Below are 11,739 nucleotides of genomic sequence, written 5' to 3' on the forward strand. Positions count from 1 at the left end.
AACATCTGGCTTTCTTCTACATGGATCACTGATCACCTTCATGAACGATATTTTTTATTTTTTTGAAAAAATCTTGCCAATATACAATTGTGTGAATTCCGAATTCGAATTCTATCATTTGAAACAAAAATAATAATGTGTTTTAGTAAAAAAAACATAGTGATAACAAGAAAAGAAAATAAAAGAGAAAAATGTGGTTGTTGGTATGTCCATAAGAAGTTGTTTAACTACCCCCAAAGAGATGGTTCAGTAACTCTTGAACCCCTCCAAGGCAATTTATGCCACATCGGAACCACTCAATTTAAATGAACACCAAATAAAATATATTTCATCCAATAATACTATGGCAACAGAACACGAAAAGCATTGCCGAGAAAAAGTCACCAACAACTTCTGATACGTGATCCTGAACCTCTGAAATTGGGCCAATATATTCGATAATCTCACTAGGATTTTGGTCCTCTAGGCTGCAGTTGTTTGGGCAAATTTGGATCTCCTCAAATTTTTTAAAATATGAAATTATTATATTTTAAAATCTGAACTCTTCATTTTATTTAACAGTCTAAACAAATGTATGTTATTGAAGTAATTAATTTTAATTTTCAATATGTCAAATTCACTTGACTCGATAACACAAATTTTTAAATTTGTTTAGACCGTTAGATAAAATAAATAGCTTATATTTAAAAATATAAAAATCTTATATTTTAAAAAATTTGAGGGGATCTCAATCGAGTTTGGCTTTCTTTTCATTTTGTTCATTTTGGGTGGATTAATGTAAGGCCCAGTGATAGTTGAGACCCGTGTGGCCCAATACCCAAGCTTGCCGGTCCGACTTTGACTGCGAGTCTGGTAGTCCAACTGTGCTTTCAGTTTCAGAACAATTAAGAAGACCCGCCGCTCTATCCCCCTCCTAACCCTTCAGTCCCTTCTCTTCAAACTCCCCTCTCAACGTTACCAAGGCGCAGGATAAGAACCTGTCACCCCCTATGCGCATCTAATCTCCGACCCTCTCCAGCCACCAATGGGCTCCACTTCCACGGTCTCTCTCTACTCTCACCCGCAGGTAATTCCCTCGCTCACTCTCTACTCTCTACTCTCTCCCACTCTTTTAAGCTCAAATACCTAGCCTTACTATCCATTTGATTCTCAGGTCTCACTCAACAAGCAGAGGCTACAATCCTGTTTTATTAACGGTTCTGGCTCATGCTATCGTGCGCGCGGCTTGCGATTCCCACCCGCAACGGTTTCTGTTTCCGTTTCGCTTGGAAGCACAAGGAAATGCTTTAGGTTCAGGTTCAGAGGTTTGGTCGTTCGGGCCGATTCTAGGGCTGGCGGTGGTTCGAGGCGCACGTCGACTGGTCGTAGAGTTTATAGGGAAGCTCAGGGCGAGTTGACACCCTCTCCGGTGAAGCAGGTTGCGTCGTTTGTCGCTCCGGCGGGTTTGTTTTTCGCGGTTACTTTCGGTATGTATTGGAATTTAACTGCTTATTGAATCTGGCTCTTTTTTTTTTTTGTGTGTGTGTGGGTGTGTGTCAATTTGGGCAAAGTTTATTGTTAAACTCAATGTGAAGGTATAAGTTGATAGTGAAGTGAAATGGAGCTCAAATTAGATGCTTCTATTAGCTAGGATTGCTTTTTTTTGTTGTTTCATAATTTTTTAAGTTTGTATCTGCTGGCATTGTCGAAAGATTGGTGAAAAAATGAACTAGCATAGCGAAACTTGGAGAAAATTGCGTTAATATTTAGAGAATTTTAGTTAGATTGATGTGACTTTACTAGAATTGATCATGCACTTCACAGGAAATTAGCATTTTAGTGAAATGTGCATGCGTTGCTGCTCAGTGAATATTTGGGGGCAATTGTATGTGTGAAGTAACATTTTATAGCTAAATTTCACAATGTTGTGGATTCAATCACAAATTATTGTATTGTTCCTCAATTGGTGTACTAATTTATGTCTTCAGCTGACAGTTTTGTGGAAATTGGTGGAGAAACTCCTTATTCCAAAGCCAAGGAAGTCTTCATCTGTTGAAAGTAAGTCTCCCTCGCAAGGATTGCAATGGTCCTTTGCCCCAGGAACAAATCTTTTACCCAGTCTCAGAGCTAAGATTGATAGGGAGTCCAAGCAGAAGATCAATGAATTTGCTAAAGAACTTAGGACGTTCAGAAGTGTTGATTTGTCAGGTATGCTGAATAGATATAGGTTACTATGAAGTAAAGCGTTGTAGTGATGTTTTAGTACATATACAAGAAGCTGAACTGTCAGCTAACTTTTCTACAATTCTCTAATTGAAAAATCTGCCACCCCCCCTCTTTTAATCTGTTTTTGATGAGTCACCCTGGGCCCCCTTTTTTTTTCCAATTTTTATTCTGGCATTGTTGTATGCATTTGATGCCCCCTTCACTTCTTGTTTTTTTTTTTTTTTTTTTTTTTTTTTTGTCTTTTCTAAAAAAAAATTGCTTCTTGGTGGCAAAATGAAGTCAACCACAATTAATTCATTGCTTCAATATAATTTCCAAGTATTGAAACCCATACAATTGTGACAAATATGTTGTTTGACCATACAAGAATATTTTGGCAGGGCGCAACTTTGGAGATGAAGGGCTATTTTTTCTATCTGAGAGTTTAGGATACAATCAGGTTCAATCTTTATTCATTTATTTCCAGTCTCTGTTTTTATTGTATCTATCTATAAGTTAATGTGGTGACCATTTAGTTGTCATGCCATTACTTTTACTGTGCTATGTTGCTATATTGACAAATATGGAAGCAACCACAGTTCTCTTATAACTTACAGAAACATATTAGTTGTGTTTCAGACTGTAGAGGAAGTAAGTTTTGCTGCAAATGGAATAACTGCAGCTGGAATTAAAGCCTTTGATGGTGTTCTTCAATCAAACATAGTGTTAAAGACTCTTGATCTTTCTGGAAACCCTATTGGAGATGAAGGAGTTAAGGTCAGCCCAAAGCCCACTGTTAATGACTATCTATTTTGACATTTATTTAAAGATTTAATATTATTTTTCATGCTATATTGAGTGCGGAAAATGAACATGGCATAACAGTACGAGATAAGAAAGTTTTTAGATCAGTGAATGTGCTGCTATCATGCTATGTTGCTTTACTTGAGATCTGTATAAGCGTTTTCCTATGGTCTTGAGGATCTTTCACTTCGTATCTGGCTACAAACATTTTCAAAATGCTCGTGGTGAAGTTTCTTATTGTGTTCATTTTGTTGTTTTCGTTACCTATCTTTGTCCGTTATTGTATTACACTAAAGGTTAGATTTTGTATGATGTATCCTTGTTCACAGTGCCTATGTGATATAATGATGAACAATGCTACTATTCAGAGGCTTCTGCTGAACAGTACTGACTTGGGTGATGAGGTTAGCTTACTTCTTACATTAAAAACTGTACCTTGATTGCACATGAAGGTAAGCCTCTTCTGCAATAATATGCCTTAGGAATCACTGACTTTTTTGTGCAGGGGGCAAAGGCTGTTGCGGAGTTGTTGAAGAAAAATTCAAGCTTGCGAGTTCTTGAACTCAACAACAATATGATCGACTATTCTGTATGCAGTTAACTTGGCATATTCTAGGACTGTACTTCTAAATAAAATTAACTAAGGTTGAAATTGATTCTGGTTGTGCTTTGTTTTTGAAAATGGAGGTAGGGATTCACTGGTCTTGCTGGAGCACTTCTCGAGAATAACACTATACGAAATCTACATCTCAAGTGAGTGTAACTTGCATTTGTTGTCTTTTTTTTTTTTTTTTCCTATATGCTAAAAAAGCTTATGTTAATTGGCTGGTTATCCTCGCTCTCTTGTATGGTCTTAAAATTGAACTTCTCCAATACTGCACTTACCTTTTGCATCTTTGGAAATTCTTCTGACGCTTTCTTGTTCTTTAGTGGCAACTATGGTGGTGCTCTAGGGGCTAATGCTTTGGGAAAAGGACTAGAGGGGAACAAGTCTCTAAGGGTACTAGTCTCATTTACATCCACTTCTTATCTTTCTTTTCCACACTGGAGAAAAAAAATGCCAGTATTGTGTTGATGATCATTACCATTATTTATGACCCTGAAGGGATTTTATGTGTTATGTTATCTGGATTACAAGATGCGGGAAATAAGTTATACTATGCAAAACTAAACGAGCAAACTGACATGCCAATGATAGTTGACTAAGTTGATCCGTAATAAATTCAAAACTGTGTATCTGAATGGAGGATGTGGATGTCCTATCCAAGGCATTTAGTAATAGGTTCTGCATCTATTCATTGTTAAAATTTTAATAAATCCTTACATAGCATATGAACGTTGAAAGTTTTCTCAATTATAGTAAGAAAAGGATAATTGAAATGAAACCCTTGGTACTAATTAATGTAAGACTGGCTACACTGGTTTTTTTCCGCCCCCCGCCCTTCCAATGCAAAAAAGAAAAAAAGAAAAAAAAAGGAATCTTTCAGTACCTACTTTTAACTTCAGCTGCATAATGATTTTGGTGTTCCTGTGCTCGGTGTGCATCTATCAATAAACTACAAAAGATAGAACCAACATTATAGAAATTAATCAAATTATTGAGTCCTGACCAAAGGAAGAGGAACTAGATGTTTTTGCTTTCATTTACTTTCATTTTGATTTCACTGGCCAACAGCCTCAGGATTTGATTGTTGTTGGGGTTTGGGGAAAAGGTGCCTGGCAGATATCACTATGGTTAATTAAGATTTGGTGATCACTGTCTTTCTTGAAAACAATGGATGATGCCCACTTTAGCTGCATATTGTGCTTACTTGGCAGTTTTAAAAGTGTGGCAAGACGCTATTCTTAAGTTAAAAATAAGACTAGCATGGATGCTCACTTGAATATGTTCAGGAACTTCATTTGCACGGAAATTCTATTGGAGACGAAGGAGTACGAGCCTTGATGTCTGGTTTATCTTTGCATAAAGGTTTGTGCAGTCCAGTTACATATTTTTGGTTACCAGACATTTATGCTTCTTTTCTCTGCATTTCTATCTGCTGTTGTAATCCTGACATTCATATTTGCTCTATAGGGAAGCTTACACTTCTAGACATTAGCAACAACTCAATTAGCGCAAGAGGTGCCTTTCATGTTGCTGAATACGTAAAGAAGAGCAAGAACCTGTTATGGTTGAACCTTTACATGAATGACATAGGTGACGAGGTACTGATATTTCTTGGTAGTTGACCTTTAATATTCCACAATTCCATGAAGTCGCATGCTATTAATTTGTTGAAATTACTTTAGTAAAAAATTTCTAAGCTAGCAACAAATTGGTTCCACCAGTAAACTGTAATTTTTTTATTGTGCTAGAGTTATATTTGTTAAGAGTATCAATTAATTAATGAAATTCACTCACTCCTATTAGCTTAAACTTCCTATTAGCTTAAACTTTTGGGATAAGTGGTGATTTAACATGTTGTGTTTCCTTGTTGAGGGGGACTTTGAGCCCACGCGTGAGTTGAAATATTAATTAAATGATTACATTTGCTATTCTTATTAGTTTAAATAGTTTGGATAAGTGGTGATTTAATAATAGTATTACTTTGGGATTTGCATATCTTCCAACAGTAAGGATATGGGAAGGCATGATGAGTTTGGGAGTTCTGGATATGTATAACTCAGGAGTTCTTGATATGTATAAAACTAAGTATCGACTCTCAGTCATAATACAAAGTGGTAGTCACATTGGTTTGCTTCTTATTGCTTTGTTTACCAACAAGAGGAAGAGACAGATGAATATAAAATTATTTTAACTTTTGGACCTTGTTGAGTTTCTTGTTTACAGTTCAATTCAACATTTGAAGTATTCAAATTTAATAATATGTAATAATCTGGCCCAAATACTGAGATTTGAACTTTCAAACTTTATCAGGGAGCTGAAAAAATTGCAGATGCTTTGAAGCAAAACCGGACGATAACAACCATAGACCTGGTGAGAAGCGAGTACTTCTTACCATGTTTCACATATTTGGTTCAAATATTTTAAAAGAAATTGTCAACAAGCCTTTTCAGAGGACAATTCTGAGTGTTTCATCTGACAGGGAGGAAATAACATCCATGCCAAGGGAGTCAGTGACATGGCTCAAGTTTTGAAAGATAATCCTGTAATTACAACTGTAAGTCCTCCATCTTTTTACCACTTTTCTTCTTTTCCTTTCATTTTTCCATTCTCTTTTTCTCATTCTTCAATTATTAATGTTGGATACTTCTTTCTTCTTCTTCTCTTCTCTTCCTCTTCTTCTCTCTCTCTCGTTGCAGTTGGAACTTAGTTATAATCCTATTGGACCAGATGGGGCAAAGGCTTTATCTGAAGTTCTTAAGTTTCATGGAAAGATAAGCACCCTCAAGCTCGGTTGGTGCCAGGTAATTACAGAGTAGGACTTGTGTTTTAAAGAACCTTTAAAAAATGTACTTACACGGAAATATGTCTTGCAGATAGGAGCAAAGGGTGTGGAGTTCATTGCAGATACTTTGAAATATAATACTACCATATCTGTACTGGACTTGCGGGCAAATGGACTTAAAGATGAAGTTTGTTTCTATTGATATTTATGTCTCTTAATGCAATTTGGGCCATTTCGCTACTTGATCTTATGTTTTTCTTTTTCACTGTGTAGGGTGCAGCTTGCCTAGCTCGCAGCTTGAAAGTGGTTAATGAAGCTTTAACTTCGCTAGATTTAGGGTTCAATGAAATAAGGGTATAGACTTTATGCGTTATTGAATTTGCTGTCACAATCTAGGAGTATGTAGCACCATTTTATATTGATTTTGAATGCAGGATGATGGGGCTTTTGCCATTGCTCAAGCGCTAAAGGCTAATGAAGATGTGACAGTTACATCTCTGAACCTTGCCAATAACTTCCTGACAAAATTTGGACAGGTAAAACTTTTCCCTTTTTATTCTTTCCTACCTTGCATTTATTTATTTATTTGTTACTTGTGAATATCTTCTGCATATGTTTCTTAATAAATTCTTTAATCATGCAGAGTGCTCTGACGGATGCAAGAGACCACGTTTATGAAATGAGTGAGAAGGAAGTCAATGTCTTTTTCTAGGTTGAAGATTCATGCTCAGCGGGTAATATGTTAGAACAAGAAAGTACTTTGGTTATTCTTTTTCCGGCGAGTATCAGTTACTCTCAAGATTCTTGTCAACAATTAAAATAAACGTAGTGAGAAAAATTTTGGAAATTTTTATATTGATTGAGCATAGTAAGTCCCATCAGTGGCTTTAATTGGTCTTCAGGTTTTCAGTCATGTCATAGAATTCAACTGTAGTTTACAAGCTGACATGTTTCTGTCAATTTGCCGATGAATTCTGTTGTGCTTTAGGTGTTTTCTGGTTAATTTTATTCCTCTTACCGGGCTTATAAAATTTGCCTTTCAACTGATGGATATTGATATTCCGTCATTATTTTTTTCAAGTATAAAATTTTGGTGGTGATGCTAAACAGTTGTGTTGGAATGATCAGAGGATGTTTGCTATATCCTGGCTTTATATCTTCAAAATTCCGTGCTTATGTTAGTTTAATACGGTGTTAGCCTAGATTTGAGAATGCACAGCCATCTCTAGAACCTTATGTTTTGGCATCATGAACCTGATGGTCCATCGAGATATGTTTAAATGGGGAAACCCCGATTTGGTAATGTTTAGCATAAATGTCTTACGATTAGAAATAAAATTCGAATCAGAAAAAGAATCAACGCTTTTGACGACCGAGATAATTGGAAGATAATCACCTTCATAAGTGGAAAGGATCGGCCTTTATAATCCCCCGTGTATTTCCTTTTGCCCTTTCCCCACACCCCCCCCTACCCAAAAAAAAAAGGCTGCACTTTGGGCTTTAATATTAACCGAACTCTAATTTGCCAACATTGACAGAAGGCCCACTACACCAAGTGTCAATTACAACTCGGCCCACCTTGCACCTATTCCATAAGAAAAGAACCCTTGCGATACTTTTCTTTGAATAATGCGTATCTATTGTATTTTTATTTCTTAATTATCTTATATTGTTGAAGTAACGATCTAAATAACTATTGAAATTATTTTGTGAACATAAACTGATATAAATGTTAGTTGAGACTGCATAATTATAGAATATTTACACTTCATCTTTTGGCTTAATTACTGATGCCTCTAGAAGAGACAAGATGATGCATGACGCCATGACGGGCAATCTGGCGTATGTGGAGAGTGAAAAGAGATAGACTTAGAAAGAGAGTGCATGCACACTGAGACAAAATCATGTCAGCCTGAGAAACTGCCACCTCTTGCTTTGTTAACATTTGCATGGGAAAGGGGAGAGAGAGAGAGAGAGAGAGAGAGAGAGAGAGAGATTGGATTGATGAGCAGTAAAGTATGAAATAAATTGGGACTCTGGTCGAGAGTGGAACATGGATTCGGGAGCCTTCCTTGAAAAGATAAATCACAACGCTGTTTTTCCTCTTCAAAAATGGCATTGGGCGATTTTTGTAATTATGTCATGAAGAACAGGCTATTTAAAGAAAGGCACTGCTCTGAACTCAATAGACAATAGTGATACTATGATAGTAACTTGTGCCAGTGCTCCTCTCTCGCTCCCTCAGCTCCTCTCTCGCTCTTTGACTGATACCATATATACTTCCAGTGCTCCTACTCGTAACAAATGGCGTTACGCTTGCTTCTTGTAATGGCGGTATTGCTCTTTTGCGGAGCCCAGGTAGAGTAGAGGGAGTTTCCCTTCTGCGACGCACTTCAAAAAATTACCTAACAAAAAAATGATCATATATGCGTGCATTTGTTTCATTTTTCTGATCATTTTAGTATATGTGTTTCCAGGTTTCATCTGATGCCAAAATCGAAAACCGGCAAACCCAGGTTTAATATTCGTCAATATCCCCCACCACCTTCTCTTTATTATTATATGTTTTCTTTTTCTTTTCTTTTTTTTTTCCAAACGATTAATATGCTTATTTTTTTCAGGAGGTGAAAGGAGCTAATAGAAGGCTTTTGCCTTTCGTGGGTATATATATATATATATATATACGTACCATCTATTTCTTATAAGGAGATTAGGCCTAGGTTAAGGTGGTTTTATATATTAATATTGTTGGTGTATTATTAATTTATTGCAGACTGTGGACGGTTGTGCAAGGTGAGGTGCAGTTTACACTCGAGGCCAAACGTGTGCAGCAGAGCGTGTGGCACGTGCTGTGCAAGGTGCAAGTGTGTTCCGCCGGGGATCTCTGGGAACAGGGAAATGTGTGGGAGGTGCTACACCGACATGACCACTCATGGCAACAAGCCCAAGTGCCCTTAATTAGCCCAACTTCTGAATCTAAACAAACCCTTCTCTTTTTGCCATATATGTCTGTTGCTCTTTCTGGATCCATCGTATCCTATCTGCGACTCCTTTCTCAATGTAATGAAGAAGAAAAAAACACTTGTAGTTTCTTTTTCTTTTTTATATGCCTTCTTCGTTATAATATTATATAAATTAATTATTACTCTTAAATAGCAGCATGGATACAACAAAACAAAATCTAAATAATAAAATAATTCATTTTTGTTTCACTCTAAATTTTTTTTATTTAAGAAAAAAAAAATCCATATTTCCTCAAGTGCAAGGTTCTCTCTTTCATCAACGAAATATGTTGGACATTGGGCTGGATATTCGAAAACATGGACAATTTCAGATCAAATTAATAGTATAGGCTGGCCCAAACCAAAGTGCAATGTCTTATCTGGAAGGAGATGTCAGTAACTCAGTGGTTGTAGGCTTGCAGCCAATGCCCAAGAGGACCAAGAGAAGCGCGCGGTATCTTTTTCCCCTCTTTGATTAGTAACTATCCGATACGCTGCCACTATAGATAGAATTGAGTTGAGGTCAACGTGACTCCATGGCCCAATGGATAAGGCGCTGGTCTACGAAACCAGAGATTCTGGGTTCGATCCCCAGTGGAGTCGTCCGTCTATTATCAAATGTTTTTGTTTTCGTCTTCGACTCTTCTCTGTTTGGTAACATCGATTGATCAGTTTGCTGGAAGAAGGTTTTCACGTAAAGGATTTGGTTTCTTTTATGAAAACTAGAAAAACTAGATTCGATCTAGTTGTCTTAAGGTCGTCCAGAGATATTTCCTCCTGGTTACTGGTTAGCGTACAAATTCAATTTTGATGTTTCTTTTGCTGCATCATGCATGACAAATACAAATTAAAGTTACTAAGACATGTTCGTGCCGTGCAGCATTAGTATCATAAGCTTCACGAATGCAGTTTTTCTACTTTCACTTGTTCTTGCACGTGGCCGGCCTCGTCAGGTATATAACGTGCCTAATTTCCCAATTTTAGTTAGCCAACCGAAGACAAGTGGGACAAGCAAAAGAAAATGGAGTAGAATGAATAAAATAGGCCAAGATTAATATGAAATTAATTGACTAGGTCCTATAAAGTGTTTTTTTTTTTTTTTTTTTAAATGTTTAATTATTCCATTCAAAAATTCGTTACTCTCCTTATATTATATGGGCATATTGCTATTGCGAATACTATATAAAGGTATAATTTAATAATTGGGTTAAAATGAAATTTATCTTTACTTCATTATGTTTTTTCATTGTAAGATCAAGTGCTGGCGTGTTACGACCAACTTAATGGGATTCAAATTAAGGATATTGGCTTATCGACAAAGGGTTTTCAGTTTTTAGTACCCTCACTTTGTTTGTTTGATGAATGAGGAAGAAGTTACCTGTGTTTGCCTACTTGCATTGGAAAGGGATTCTCACTGGAGTTGATTGAGACTTGAGAGGGACAATGATGTCTACGTATGGTACTCTATATACCAGACATTTTTGAAAGCCAATCAATCTAGTGATGTCTATGTGTATGACAGCGAGGCTCATATATAATAACTTTAATATATTCAACTCATCTACTTTAGTGATGAGTGATGGAGTGTCTTCTCATCGGACTTTAGCGGCACAGGGGGCCCAGAAAGGTTTTTCCTTTTTAACTCTCTACGTTCATACCGCGTAGCATAGAAAAGGGTACGTAACCAAACGAAAGGGATAGCATGGAAGGGTTCTAGTTCCTACTAGAAACACGTCCACTTTTAAAATAACGTTGTTTTATATATTTATATATGTGGGCAGCGGATAATATCCATCACTCATTATTCTATACCGCTACTCACCCATTTATGAGTAGATAGCATATTCAAATATCTGCCCGCTCGGAATTGGGGCTAGATATTCACTTGTAACGACCCATGTAGATGGACATATAGTGAATGTCGATCGATGGGGGTACGGAGAGATTCATTTGATAATATTGGAAGTGATTTGATAAATTTTAAACCTTAGATATTTGATCAAATATAAAATGATAAAACATATGAAATATCCCTTACACCCCTACAAAATTTATAAAACACAAAATTGCCCTTAATAAAAAACTAAAAAAAAAAGAAAAAAGGGTTAAATACGTCAGACTCCCCTAGGGTTTGCCAACTTTATTTTTTTCTTTCTGAAGTTTTGTTTTTATCACAGGAGGTCCCTGTAGTTTTGATAATAGACCAAGTTAGTCCTCCGTCAGTTGACCGTTAGTTGACTTAACGGAATTCCATGAGAACCAATCAAATATTGACACGTGGCACCTATTTAATTTTTTTTAAAATTAAAAAAAAAATGTATTTTCCAAAAACAAAAACAAAAACAAAAAAAAAACAATTG

The 11,739-nt window shown here is 36.4% G+C and overlaps 2 protein-coding genes and 1 non-coding gene across 3 annotated transcripts; all 3 read left to right on the forward strand.

Moving 5' to 3' along the window:
• Positions 1–909: 909 nt before the first annotated feature.
• LOC132179650 (uncharacterized) lies at positions 910–7,364 on the forward strand. The gene is made up of 18 exons (XM_059592407.1): positions 910–1,066; positions 1,154–1,466; positions 1,975–2,187; positions 2,586–2,644; positions 2,824–2,961; positions 3,318–3,392; positions 3,494–3,577; positions 3,680–3,741; positions 3,919–3,988; positions 4,882–4,957; positions 5,063–5,193; positions 5,906–5,965; positions 6,075–6,149; positions 6,292–6,396; positions 6,469–6,564; positions 6,651–6,731; positions 6,812–6,913; positions 7,021–7,364. Exons 1-18 carry the CDS (start codon positions 1,025–1,027, stop codon positions 7,087–7,089), a joined length of 1,851 nt encoding a protein of 616 aa, XP_059448390.1. The 5' UTR covers positions 910–1,024; the 3' UTR covers positions 7,090–7,364.
• A 1,075-nt stretch (positions 7,365–8,439) lies between these two features.
• LOC132179791 (snakin-2-like) lies at positions 8,440–9,496 on the forward strand. The gene is made up of 4 exons (XM_059592568.1): positions 8,440–8,735; positions 8,855–8,893; positions 8,999–9,038; positions 9,151–9,496. The coding sequence occupies exons 1-4, from the start codon at positions 8,682–8,684 to the stop codon at positions 9,333–9,335; spliced, it is 318 nt and encodes a 105-aa protein (XP_059448551.1). The 5' UTR covers positions 8,440–8,681; the 3' UTR covers positions 9,336–9,496.
• A 413-nt stretch (positions 9,497–9,909) lies between these two features.
• On the forward strand, positions 9,910–9,982 carry TRNAR-ACG (transfer RNA arginine (anticodon ACG)). Its single transcript has one exon. It is a non-coding gene; the product is annotated as a tRNA-Arg (tRNA).
• The last annotated feature ends 1,757 nt before the right edge of the window (positions 9,983–11,739 follow it).

This window comes from Corylus avellana, chromosome ca4, assembly GCF_901000735.1.
Source record: "Corylus avellana chromosome ca4, CavTom2PMs-1.0".
Taxonomy (NCBI): Eukaryota; Viridiplantae; Streptophyta; class Magnoliopsida; order Fagales; family Betulaceae; genus Corylus; species Corylus avellana.